Source organism: Arachis hypogaea, chromosome 9, assembly GCF_003086295.3.
Source record: "Arachis hypogaea cultivar Tifrunner chromosome 9, arahy.Tifrunner.gnm2.J5K5, whole genome shotgun sequence".
NCBI classification, from domain to species: Eukaryota; Viridiplantae; Streptophyta; class Magnoliopsida; order Fabales; family Fabaceae; genus Arachis; species Arachis hypogaea.
In genome coordinates this window covers 101266180-101278739 of record NC_092044.1, presented here as the reverse complement: position 1 = coordinate 101278739, position 12560 = coordinate 101266180, and the positions used below count along the sequence as shown (strand labels likewise).

At 35.5% G+C, this 12560-nt stretch overlaps 1 protein-coding gene across 2 annotated transcripts; it reads left to right on the top strand.

Annotated features, from left to right (window-relative positions):
- The first annotated feature begins 6989 nt into the window (after window positions 1–6989).
- Window positions 6990–10914, top strand: LOC112711333 (heterogeneous nuclear ribonucleoprotein 1). 2 transcript variants are annotated; one of them, XR_003157436.2, is made up of 3 exons: window positions 6990–7475; window positions 8581–9909; window positions 10404–10914. XR_003157436.2 is itself a non-coding variant. In XM_025763964.2 (2 exons), exons 1-2 carry the CDS (start codon window positions 7254–7256, stop codon window positions 9769–9771), a joined length of 1413 nt encoding a protein of 470 aa, XP_025619749.1. In that variant the 5' UTR covers window positions 7066–7253; the 3' UTR covers window positions 9772–10120. The 2 variants fall into 2 exon arrangements, 1 of the variants encoding a protein (XP_025619749.1); XM_025763964.2 differs by lacking the exon at window positions 10404–10914 and having other exon boundaries at window positions 7066–7475; window positions 8581–10120.
- The last annotated feature ends 1646 nt before the right edge of the window (window positions 10915–12560 follow it).

Here is a 12560-nt window from a genome sequence, read left to right as displayed (position 1 = left end):
ATAACAACCGTATTCAATTCACATCTTGCCAAGAATAACTTTTTAAAACGGAGCCACTTTCCACGTCTTTCCAACACTTCCAAACAATCTCAAAACTGTGACAAATTCAAAATCATCTTTCGAAAGACGCAAAATCATTCATTTCTAAATCAGGATTTGGTCATAAAATTCTCCAGCGAAGTCTCAAGACTTCAGGGGAGAATAACCTAACTCATTTCTTAAATTCATTGAAAATCTCCGAAACCTTAACTTCTTGATTTAAATAAATAAAATTAAATTTAAACCAAAACCAAGTAATGTGTCCAAATATTCTGAACCAATTTAAAAACCAACTTACTTAGACCAGAACCATGTCATTTAAACTGAAAACCAATTTTCAGTTTCATTCTTAAATCTGTTTCCAAAAGCTCGGGAATTGTATCAGTTTTACTCAGTCAAAGTTTCCTAAAATACTTCAAATTTTCTTAAAACATCTGATGCACCACTATTTTGTGGTACATCTTGTGCTTAATTGAGTGAATTTTATCCACTATCCTCACACTTATTCATTGAATTCGCATGTCTTATATTTTTCTTCCTGATTTTGTGCTATGATTGAAAATATGCTTCTTTGCCCTTAGATTTGCTAATTTTAATCCTCTTTTATTACTATTCGATGCCTTGATATGTGTGTTAAGTAATTTCATGGTTTATAGGGCAGGAATGGCTTAGAGGATGGAAAGGAAGCATGCAAAAGTGGAAGGAATACAAGAAATTGAAGGAACTGCTAATGTTGTCAGCCCTAACCTCTTTGCATTCAACCGATCAAAACTTGAGCTACAGAGGTCCAAATAAAGTGGTTCCAATTGTGTTAGAAAGCTAACATCCGGGGCTTCGCAACGATATATAATTTGCTATAGTTGCCATGCTGTTAGGCAATGCGCATGCATGGATTACGCGTACACGTGACTTGGCAAAAGTTCAATCCACGCGTACGCGTGGACGACGCGTACGCGTGACAGAGACACGTGCTGGATGTATCAAAAATCACTGGAGGTGATTTCTGGTCTATTTTTGACCCATTTTTCGGTCCCAGAAAACACAGATTAGAGGCTGCATAGTAGGAGAATCATTCATTTAGACACTTTTCATTCACATAATTTTAGGTTTTTAGATGTAGTTTTTAGAAAGAGAGGCTCTCTCCTCTATCTAGGTTTTAGGATTTAGGATTTCTCTTCTACTCTTATTGATTACTCATTGTTATTTTAGTTTGTGAACTTTTGATGTTAAATTCAATTTCCGTATTAATGCAATTGATTGTTTGGATTTTATTATCTCTTATTGCTTTTCTATATTTTTATGATATGCCCTCCAAGTACTTGACAAAATGCTTAGAAGGATGTTAGAGTAGGAATTTATGTTCTTGGTTTGGTTGAGTAATTAGTAACACTTGAGTTATCAAACTCCTTTGTTGATTGATAATTGAAAGTTGCTGATTAATTTTGAATTCCACTAACTCTAGTCTTTCCTTGGGAATTGACTAGGACTTGAGGATTCATATTGATTTATCCACTTGATACACCTTCATGGTTAGAGGGTGACCAAGTGGGAGCAACGGACAATTCTCATCACAATTGATAAGGATAGCTAGGATAGGACTTCCAGTTCTCATACCTTGCCAAGAGCTTTTCTAGTCATTTGATTTCATTACCATTTACTATTCTTGCTTCTTATCTTAAAAACCCCAAAATAGGCCTTTACATAACCAATAACAAGAACACCTCCCTGCAATTCCTTGAGAGACGACCCAAGGTTTAAATACTTCGGTTATCAATTTTATTAGGGGTTTGTTACTTGTGACAACCAAAACCTTTGCATGAAAGGGATTCCTTGTTGGTTTAGATGCTATACTTTCAACGAGAATTTATTTATGAAATTCTAGACCACACAAAAGTCTGTTCGTCAACGTCGTAAAGTGAAATTAGTTAACCAAAATCCAGGTTCCTTTTAAATCCATTAAAACTCCTTCAAATTTGCTTATTTAATCAACTTCCAAAACATACTTATTTTCATCTTTGAATTGACTTTAAAACCTAGTTCTTTTCTAAAATAGTTTACATTCAAAATATAACAATTTTCTTAATAAAAGAGTTCAAACCTATTTCATATATCTGTAATTCAGTTCAAGGCATAATTCATTTCTTTTTTTAAAAATTCGTTTCAAATAAAGTCTCAGATTTTATAAAAATTTTCGTAGTATCTCCCCTAAAACTTGGACCTTGCCACCCTTTCCGGGTCCCAACAAAACCAATCATCAACTCTTTCCAATAGGTTCAAGACCAAATCAGTTTCCAATAAAACAAAAACTCAACTTTCAGATTATAAAAAATCATTCAAATCAACAAATCCAGAAATCTCCCATTTATCAAAATCAGACAGGGTTTCAATCAAACAGGAAACCATATTCATTCAAGATAAAATCAGACAATTCATAAGACTCACATAACCACCAGAAATATATTTCACACAGCATATCTATTTATAACAATTTCCAATTTAAATAAAATTAGTTTGTATAAAAATCCCCTACCTCGACTCGTCGAAACCATAACCCAAACGCATCATAGGAACCTTCTCTCTCTCAAGAGCAGAAACAACTTCAACGCCACAAGCAAATCGGATTCTAACTCATAAAACCATTAACATCGCAAATACTTTATTACACAGAACAAAACACTAACACAGGGCTTTCGAAAATCAAAATACTCACTGAATTAACAAAACGAGGCAGCCACAACTCCATATCAACCTGGCAGCGGCTCCGCCAGTGGCCAGAAGCTCCAGTGGCTTAGCAGCGAAGCTCCAGTGGCTCAATTTTCGACATGAAACCCCATAAGCTTAACCTTACAACATATATTCATCTGAATCCTTATCTGTAGATAATTAGAACGATTACGATTTGAGTTTCAAAGCGTAAGAGACTTACTGTGATGAAAAGGAATGGCAGAATGGAGCAGCGGCTCCGGCCGCGACCTCCTACAGCACCACACCATTTTTCGGCAACCAGAGGCACAACGGGGTTTCTTGGCAGCAGAAGCGGCGGTGGCTGGGTGTGGTTCTGCCTCCTCTCCTCTGCATGACCCGGCGGCTGATCACCATCAACAGAAATGGAGAGGTGATGGCGGCGGCTAGACTCGTCAACGACGGTGGCAGCAAGGGAATCGGCGACAACAAAGACGCACAGACAGCGGCAGCAGCGCGGCGACGAACTCCTTCCGGCGGTGACTCCCTCACGAGTCCTCTCTCTCTCTGCCCGATCTCTCTCTCTCGTTGGCACTGGGTTGCAACGGCAGAACAGACTTCACGGACGGCGACTGGGCAGCGTGGTTCCGGCCTTCGCGGCCTCCTCTCGCGCTTCAGATCTGACTTGTGACGGCGAGGGCTTCATGGGCAGCGGCAGTGGTGAGCTCGATGGCTGCAACGACGACCTCTCCCTCTCGGTGTTGTTGCTCTCTCACTCTCCTTGGTTTCGACCGCCTGGCGGTGTCATGACGGTTCGGTGGCAGCACGGCGGCAGCAGGGACAGGCTGAACGGCGACGACATTTTCTTCTCCCTTCCCTTCTTCCGATCGCAGCCCCTCTCCTCTTTCCCCCTTTCTTTTTTTTTCCTTTCCTTCTTTCTTTGTTCCTTTCTTTTTTGGCAGCTATTGCTGCTGTGTGTTGTGGTTGGGTTTAGGGGGTGAGTGGGGTTGAAAGAGAACCGGGTCGGGTAACGGGTTACTGGGTTAGAGTTTTCTTATTTTGAAAATTAGGGTTAGGGGTAATTTGGTAATTTCACAAAAAATTAGGAATGATATAATAATTGAAACCCAAATTAAATTCAACACTAATTGTATATAGAAAATACTATTTGCTCATTAATTTCACAAATTGTTTTCAATAAAATGTCCAAAATAGTAGTATCAATATTTTAAAATATTAATTATTTAGTCCAAATCAAATAAAAATTCTTATTATTTCACAACTACCAACTTTACAATTTAAATACATAAAATAACTCAATAGTTGTAAAATTAGATAAAATCTTAATTTAAATAGCCTAAACTCATTATTTTTGGATTTCTAGAACTTTAAGTTGTAAATAGAAAAATAATCCATAATTATAGAGTTTGGATGAAAACCTTAATTTATTTCAAATCCAATTAATAAAAACTACCTTTAATTACCTTCAATAAGATAATTTATGAAATTAAAACTGTAAATAAATATATGGTTTGAGATTAGTTCAAAATAGGACTTTTCAAAAGTCTTGGATCTTACATTTTTGCCATCTTGACGATGCCCTGAAACAGTAGAAATGTAGTTTACAGCATCTACATAAATAAAACACACCCAAATTAGAGAAGGTATTCTGTTCGCTTACTATATGACCATCTATCTCTGCTCTTATTCTTGCAACTAGCTGCTCTCTATTCTAGTTGCTAACACAGGGTAGTCCAGGTTTTTCCTCTTCTTTCTTGTCCTTGTTTTTTGCAAGATGAAAATAGATTATTATTAAGGCATGGAGGAATCCGTCAATTGATTTTTTTTTTCGGATGGTAATTTCTTATGTCTTTGATGATGAAATTCAGCACATGGGCTCCCCAGTTGCCCTCCGTTATTTTCTCCATCTCAAAAATTGGAGCTATGTGCACGGGAGATACTTTGGTTATTGTACTTGGCAACAAGAACGCCATCTAAATATCGAGGATGAAAATTCTCTTGAACATCAGCCGATCTTGTTCGTTTTCAACACCGATACTCATCATGTCATTGGTCAGCTTCTTTAGAGTGTTACCCTAAAACCTTTTAAAAATCAGTTTGTTCTCTTTAAAAAGATTCTTATAACTCACTTTATCAGGAAATAGATCTCCTACAAAAAAGAAAACAATTTATTACTTGAAATGCACCCAAATATGATTCATATGCACCCAAATATTTCTTATATGCACCCAAATATCACTCATATGCACCTAAGTATCACTCATATACACCTAAATTTATTACTTGATTACATGAGATCAGAATAAGATATTACGAAGAATATATTACAGAGAATGAAACTATAGAGGTTTTCTATAATCAGTTACCTGATGCATTGAGGCGAAGGGCAGCCCCTATTATTTTGGGTTTAACTTTAAAGGAACCATAGCTTGTTTCCAATGTGTTTTTGTCCAATTTAAAGGAGTTAGCCAACTCCTTTAGTAGTTTGTGAGGCACATTCATTGGCGGGATATGCATGAGTCCACCAAAACCTAATTCACGAACGATTGCTTTCTTTGACTCGTTCATCTTTTCAAATTTTTCGCTCAGTAGTCTGGTGGCACACTTCAAGTCTTTGGTTTGCTGTAAACAAAGCAAAATTAGAGTCATTTAAATAACCTATATTTGTATTAGGAAAAATTGACTTGTTCTAAGATATATATATATATATATATATTCGCTTACGTTGTATTTTTTTCACCTTGATTTTTTGTTGTCATTTTTACTTCAAAAAAAAAAGAAATATTGTCAATAGATAAAAGATGCACCTAAATACCAGCCACAAACACCTAAATTCAGTCCTATACACATTTTATTTTTTCAATTAAACAAAATTAAATGAGTTCAAAATTATATTCAACTCAACCAAACATGCATAAAATGTCATTATACGAGTTTAGAATGATATTTAAGTTCAAAATCCCACTAGAAATACCAGTCACATTCAATATTGACATATACACCCAGAAATGCACCGTACAGAGTTTATATATATACAAACCTACTTAAAAAACATCCAAACATTTACAAAACAGATTTTATATGTATACACCCAAATATCATTTCACTAAAACTACGTAAAATAGCGTAAACAACTTAAAGAGTTTTATCAGAATAGTAATATGAGATCTAAACCAAGAACAGTGAAATAGAGAGAGAAATACGGCGATATAGTGCTTCGATTTCGAAATTAGAAACAGAAATGTGAAAAACCTAGAAGAAAAATGAAACAGTACCTTAAATAATTTTTGTTCATTCTTTTTGGTATTTTTTTATAGAGATTTGAATGTTTCCTTCTTGATTTCTTCTACTTTTCGCGAGGAGTTCGACAGTTTCTTCAGAGCTTTGTTTTGTTTCGAACGTGGCTTGAATCTCGAGGGTTTGGGTATCGATTGAGGAAGAAGAGGAAGAGTTTTTTATTATGAGTGCGCTTTGAAAAAACGAAACGGTTGAGTAAAGCGCGTGGTTTTTACGTTCGAGTGTGGAGAGTGTGGTGCGCGTTATTTTTGTTGGGTTTGGGCTAACTTGTAGAACTTATAACTCAAAAATACTTGTATGTGTAGTAGGCCTGATAAAAAATATGTTATTAGATTGTTAGACTAAAAAATTAGGATGACAATTAAAATTGCTATTCTTAAGTTTTTATGGTAATAAAATAGTTGATACATGTATAGATCACTTTTTATTGTATAAAAAACAAGACACAAAGTCATTGTTTTTACACTACACGTACAATTCTATTTTTAGAGATAACAATGGGAGAAAATGGAAGCAAGAGATGTTTTTCTACTCTGTCTTCACTCTTCGATTTGTTCTCTATCTCCAATTTTTATCTAAAAAAATATTAGTTCTCATTTTCAGTCTTACAGAATTTTATTTTCTATTTTTTATAGTTGTAAATGATTATTAACTTTTATAAAAATAAAGCAAGTATTTATTTTATACAAAAATAACAAAATTTTATACAAAATATAATTCTTACTTTATAAATTCTAATCTATAATTCTTAAGATCTGTTTGATAGATTCATAAATTACTTCTTTTAATTTTTAACTTATAAAAATATATAATATTAATATCTGATACAATTTTTAAAATTAAGTTACAATTTTTAAAAATCAAATTATTTTTAATATAAATATTTATTATTTAAATTATTTTTTCAAAAACAAGTTAATAAGCTTTTTACCAAACTACACCTTAGTCCTTGCTTCTACACTACACGCACAAAACTCTGTTTCACACATAACTATAACATACGCGGCACCGCTCACATTAGTGGTGATTAGCCACCCCACTCTTTTCCCTCTCTACCTCTTCCCTCCTAATTCCCAAACCCAAATCCCTTCTTTCTTTTCCACAAACCCCACCCACTCAAAAATAACACTACTACTTCTTCACATACATACTATTTAACACACACTATATATATTTATATATATATAGAGAGAGAGAGAGGGAAAGGAAAGGGCATGGATTCGGATCAGGGGAAGCTATTCATCGGAGGGATTTCGTGGGACACCAATGAGGACAAGTTGAAGGACCATTTCTGCAACTATGGTGACGTCACCAACGCCTCCGTCATGAGGGACAAGAACACCGGCAAGCCCAGAGGCTTCGCCTTTGTTGAATTCGCCGATCCCTCTGTTCTCGATAGGGTCCTCCAAGATAAGCATGTCATTGATGGCAGAACGGTTACCCTCATTTCCCCCTTTATTATTTTTTCTCCCTTTTCCCCATTTTTATTCACAACCCTCTTTAACCCTATTCTTCTTAGGCCTAGGTTTGGGTTTCCTTCATTTTGTTTCTTTAATTAAGAAAGATGTATTGGTTCCGATGTATTAGTTGTGGGGTTTTGTCTTAGTTTTAGGGTTTTTCTTTTATATACGGTTTGGTGCCACTGCCAGTGGTTGTTTGCATTATTCGCTTGCTTAATAGGTTTTTCGTTTGAATGGTCTTTGTTTTAGGGTTTTTCTTTTCGGAGAGACATGTCCCTAATTGATTTGTTCATGATTAATGTTTTTGGTCTTTCTCTTAATTCAAGATATGCTTTTACTGAGAACACCCCTATTGGGTGTTAGCTATGCCTGTGATTCTCTGTAGTACAACAGTAGAAGAAAGAACAAATAATACTTATGCTACTAGGCGCTAGTAGTTGGTGAGCAATAGTTAATGTATGAAATGTGTAATGGAATGAAATGGATGCTTTTAGATGGCAGTTTCTTTGGTTGAGGGCACATTAACTGCTAATTTGCAATACATATCATTTACTGTTGTTGTCAGCTGACATAGTTAAGGCAATATGTTTCTTCATGCTTATGACAGATGAGAGTAAAGTTAATATTCTTTAATATTGAATCCTCTTTGGTCAATCTTGAAAAATAATTAAAATGTAGAGTTTGCAATTAGGTGATTCATTTCCTTCTACAAAATGCATAATTATTGAGATATGCTTGTGTTTATGATTATGTCTTTTAGTTGGTTGGCATATCGAAATATCTAATGAGTGATGATTTTATGGGATCCATTGCCAGTTATTATTATTGTTGTTGTATTATTGTTATTATTATTATTATTTAACTTTTGTCATGTTTTGATTTGAATTGCCTTTGGATTCTTTTGAATACTGGGGAAGTGAGTTATAATGTCAGCCCAAGAGGATTGGTTTTGAATATTGATCATGTTGATAACTGAAGAATACAGATATTAATTTGTGATGTTTTGCATGTTTTTCTTTGCCCTAGTCAATTTATGAGACTTTCTGTTGGGTGATTTTAATCTTATAATTCTATTATTCAGGTTGATGCTAAGAGGGCCTTATCAAGAGAGGATCAACAAGTTTCTGTCACTTCAAGAGGTGGAAATTCTCATTCTGGTTGGAATTCTGGTGGAAATGGTGGAAACACGAGGACCAAGAAGATATTTGTTGGAGGGTTGCCTCCCACACTGACAGAGGAAAAATTTCGTCAATACTTTGAGTCATATGGTCATGTAACTGATGTAGTAGTTATGTTTGACCAGAATACTGGACGACCACGTGGATTTGGTTTTATTTCATTTGACAATGAGGAGGCAGTTGATAGGGTTTTGCACAAGACATTTCATGATTTATATGGTAAGCAAGTAGAGGTGAAGCGTGCACTTCCTAAAGATGCCAATCCTGGTTCAACTGGCCGTGGTGGAGGTGGTGGCGCAGGAGGGTATCAAGGGTATGGATCATCTGGTGGCAGCCAGAATGCTTATGATGGTCGTATGGATTCTAGTAGGTATATTCAGCCTCAAAGTGCTGCTGGTGGATTCCCACCTTATGGTTCTGCTGGCTATAGTGCGCCTGGGTATGGTTATGGTCCAGCCAATAATGGCATTGGCTACGGTGCATATGGAAGTTATGGTGGTGTTGCTGCTGGGTATGGTGGAGCTGGCAGTGCAGCTTATGGGAATCCAAATGTTGCTAACGCTGCTTACACTGGTGGTGCACCTGGTGGTCCAAGGAGTTCATGGCCTGCTCAGGCTGCTTCTGGCTATGGGTCTATGGGCTATGGGAACACTGCTGCGTGGGGTGCTCCAGGTGGCGTTGCTGGATCTGGCGGCAGTGGTCCTGGTTCAGCAACTGCAGGTCAATCTCCTGGCGGAGCTGCTGGCTACGGGAATCAAGGATATGGATATGGTGGGTATGGTAGTGATAGTTCTTATGGGAATCCCAGCGGATATGGTGCTGTTGGAGGGCGTACTGGGGGTACCCCAAATAGTAATTCTAGCAATGCTGGTGGGAATGAACTACAAGGTAGTGGTGGCAGTGGGAGCTATATGGGAAGTGGTTATGGGGATGCAAATGGACATTCAAGTTATGGAAATGCTGGTTGGAGATCTGAACAAACTCAACGGTCTGGAAACTATGGGACTCCTCAGGGAAATGGCTCTCATGGTGGGCAAGTTGGTTATGGTGGTGGGTATGCTGGTGCTCAGTCACGACAAGCTCAACAACAGTAATTTTGATGGTTAATTTCTTGCTGCATCTTGAAGTTCAGCTTGTGGATCCATGTCTTTTGATCTTAAATTGTGACCTCCTATGGATGCTTCCCGTTGCCAAAGAATGACTCAAGTTCAATGCAATGCACAGTGGGACTGGTTGAGTTGCTTGAATCCCAGTAGTTTGCTGTAGTTTCTTTACTAGTTTATATTTATAATAATTAGCATGGTTGAGGAAATATTAGCTGCTATTATTTTTATTTAGTCGTCGTTTTTGCGTGTAGCTTTAAATTGCGTGCTTGTGATTTTAGTCTATCTGGATATATCGCTTCTTGTAGCATTTCAGCTATAGTATCATATTTTCCCCTTATGATGGTTTGATGCGGTTGACTATTTCTGTTGCCATTTGTTAGTTTTTTCTTTGTTTCTTTCCTCTTTCTGTTCTTGCACAGGTGCATGCTTTACTTTCTATAACAAGTAGAAATAAGGTGTAGTCAAGTTATATTTACAGATAGCAGTGGACACTTGTTGGTAACATCGTAATGGGTAGCGATTATGGTAGTGAAGTAATGGATAGCAATAATGGTAGTGAAGGTAAAACTTTGAGGTTGGCATAATCATTTTCCCCCTGTATTTGCACTTGTGTTGTACAGGAGGAGAGGTGCTCGAGTATTGAAGGGGAGCAAGTGTCCACTCATGGCTAAGGATGAACGTTGGTCAGTGGTTGGTCATGTTGTATTTCTCTGGGCAAATGCACCATCAAATTCGGAGATTCCTGGCTTTTCAACTGATAAAATCATATAAACTTCAATCTGGTTTGTGGTGGCAGACGGAAACCATGAGAGGAGTGGTTTGTGGCACACTGAAAAAGGTGTTGGCTGTGACTCATTAATATTTTAGCCTGAATTTTATGTGTCTAGTTGATACTTATTGTGGTGTTTTGACAGTTTTGGGTGTTCATGCAATGATTATTTCTATGTCTAAAGCACCTTTTGTTGTGATAAGCTAGATATTCCCCATTAGAATTCCTTCATTAATCATTTCATCTCCAAATCCTTGAACATATGATTATGTTTCAGTTTAGTTTTTGTTTTAGTTCCGAATGACTCACTTTCTTATGTCATGGGTTCTTGTTCTAATGTTCTATAAATTGTTATTGCATCATCTTAGAAAATGTTAAAAGTATGTTACGTCGTTGAGCATTGCTTACCCCTTGTGATGTGTTTGTCTCAGATAGAATATGCTTATATATGCAGAGTTACATTGTAAGTAGTTTCATCTTTCCTCCTATACTAAGTTGACACTCACTTTCATCATTGAATGGGATGTGAGAACCTTTTAGTGTGGCTTCCACACCTCATTTAATAGTGGAAGTGAGTATCGAAATATTTCTCGTCTATCAGGTATTTAAGCCTGAATATTGCAATACAATTTATATTGTATACACAACTGGATAGAGCTTCATTGTGGATGTTTCATTTAATAAAAGAAAACATGTTACAGGATAGGGGAAAACAAAAAAAAAGATCATTATTAGTAGTGTTACAAATGAAAATGAACATAGATGGTTTCTTAGGTGTTTACTGGTAATAGTAGTCAGTAATTTGCCTTTGTGGTTGAGACATTCTAAATGAGTATATCATTTTCAGTGAAGTCTTATCCTTTTTTTTTTTACGTTCTTTTATAATTTTTAATTATTTTTTATGTAAATAATGTACTGCCTCTCTGCCTCAAATTGTGGTAGCTATAAAATTTTGGCTAAACGGTCTTTAGAGTATGTTTTAAAAATATAATAAAATATTGATTTAATTATTATGATATTTCTTATAGTTTTATCAAAATTTTAATTAGGTTTTTATATTTTTTTAATTGAATTTTTACACTGTTTTTAATTTTGTAATTAAAATTTTTTTTATGTTAAAAATATTAAAATTAAAATATTTTTTCAAAAATATATGTGGTCAAATATCTAATTAGGTTTTTAATTATGAATATTTCTAATTTGTAAAAAAATATTCTATTAATTTTAATATTTTATTTTTACATTAGAAAATGTCTAATTATAAAATTAAAAAGAGGCTTGCTACACATACAAGTCTTTTTGACTTACAAGTTTTACAAGTTGCTACACATTAGAGTCTTTTAATGCGTTATTTAATTTCCAAAGTGCTACACTCACCGTGAATTATGAACGACTCATCTTCCTCTTTCTCTTCTTCTTCTTCTTCTTCTTCACTCACCGTGAATTATGAACAACTCATCTTCATCTTCCTTTTCCTCTTCCTCTTCTTCCTCCTCTTCTTCTTCTTCTTCTTCTTCTTCTTCACTCACCGTGGATTATGAACAACTCATCTTTCTCTTCCTCTTCCTCTTCCTCTTCTTCTCCTTCTTCTTCTTCTTCCTCCTCCTCCATGTATTTCTTCGTTATTCTCTTTGCCTTTTCATTAGTTGTTTTATTTGCGTTTATTACTGGTATTCTTGCTTCGTTTTTTTTCGATTTTCATGGTTTCTGAAATCAAGCTTTGAAATCGTTTTGAAGATAATGAAATTTCAGAAATACACCCAAACGATTATAGAAAATACAACCAAACGATATTTCTTCGTTATTCTCTTTGCCTTTTCATTAGTTGTTTTACTTGCATTTATTACTGGTATTCTTGCTTCTTTTTTTTCGATTTTCATGGTTTCTGAAATCAAACTTTGAAATCGTTTTGAAAATAATAGAACTTCAGAAATACACCCAAACGATTATAGAAAATACACCCAAACGATTATAGAAAATACACCCAAACGATATTTCTTCGTTATTC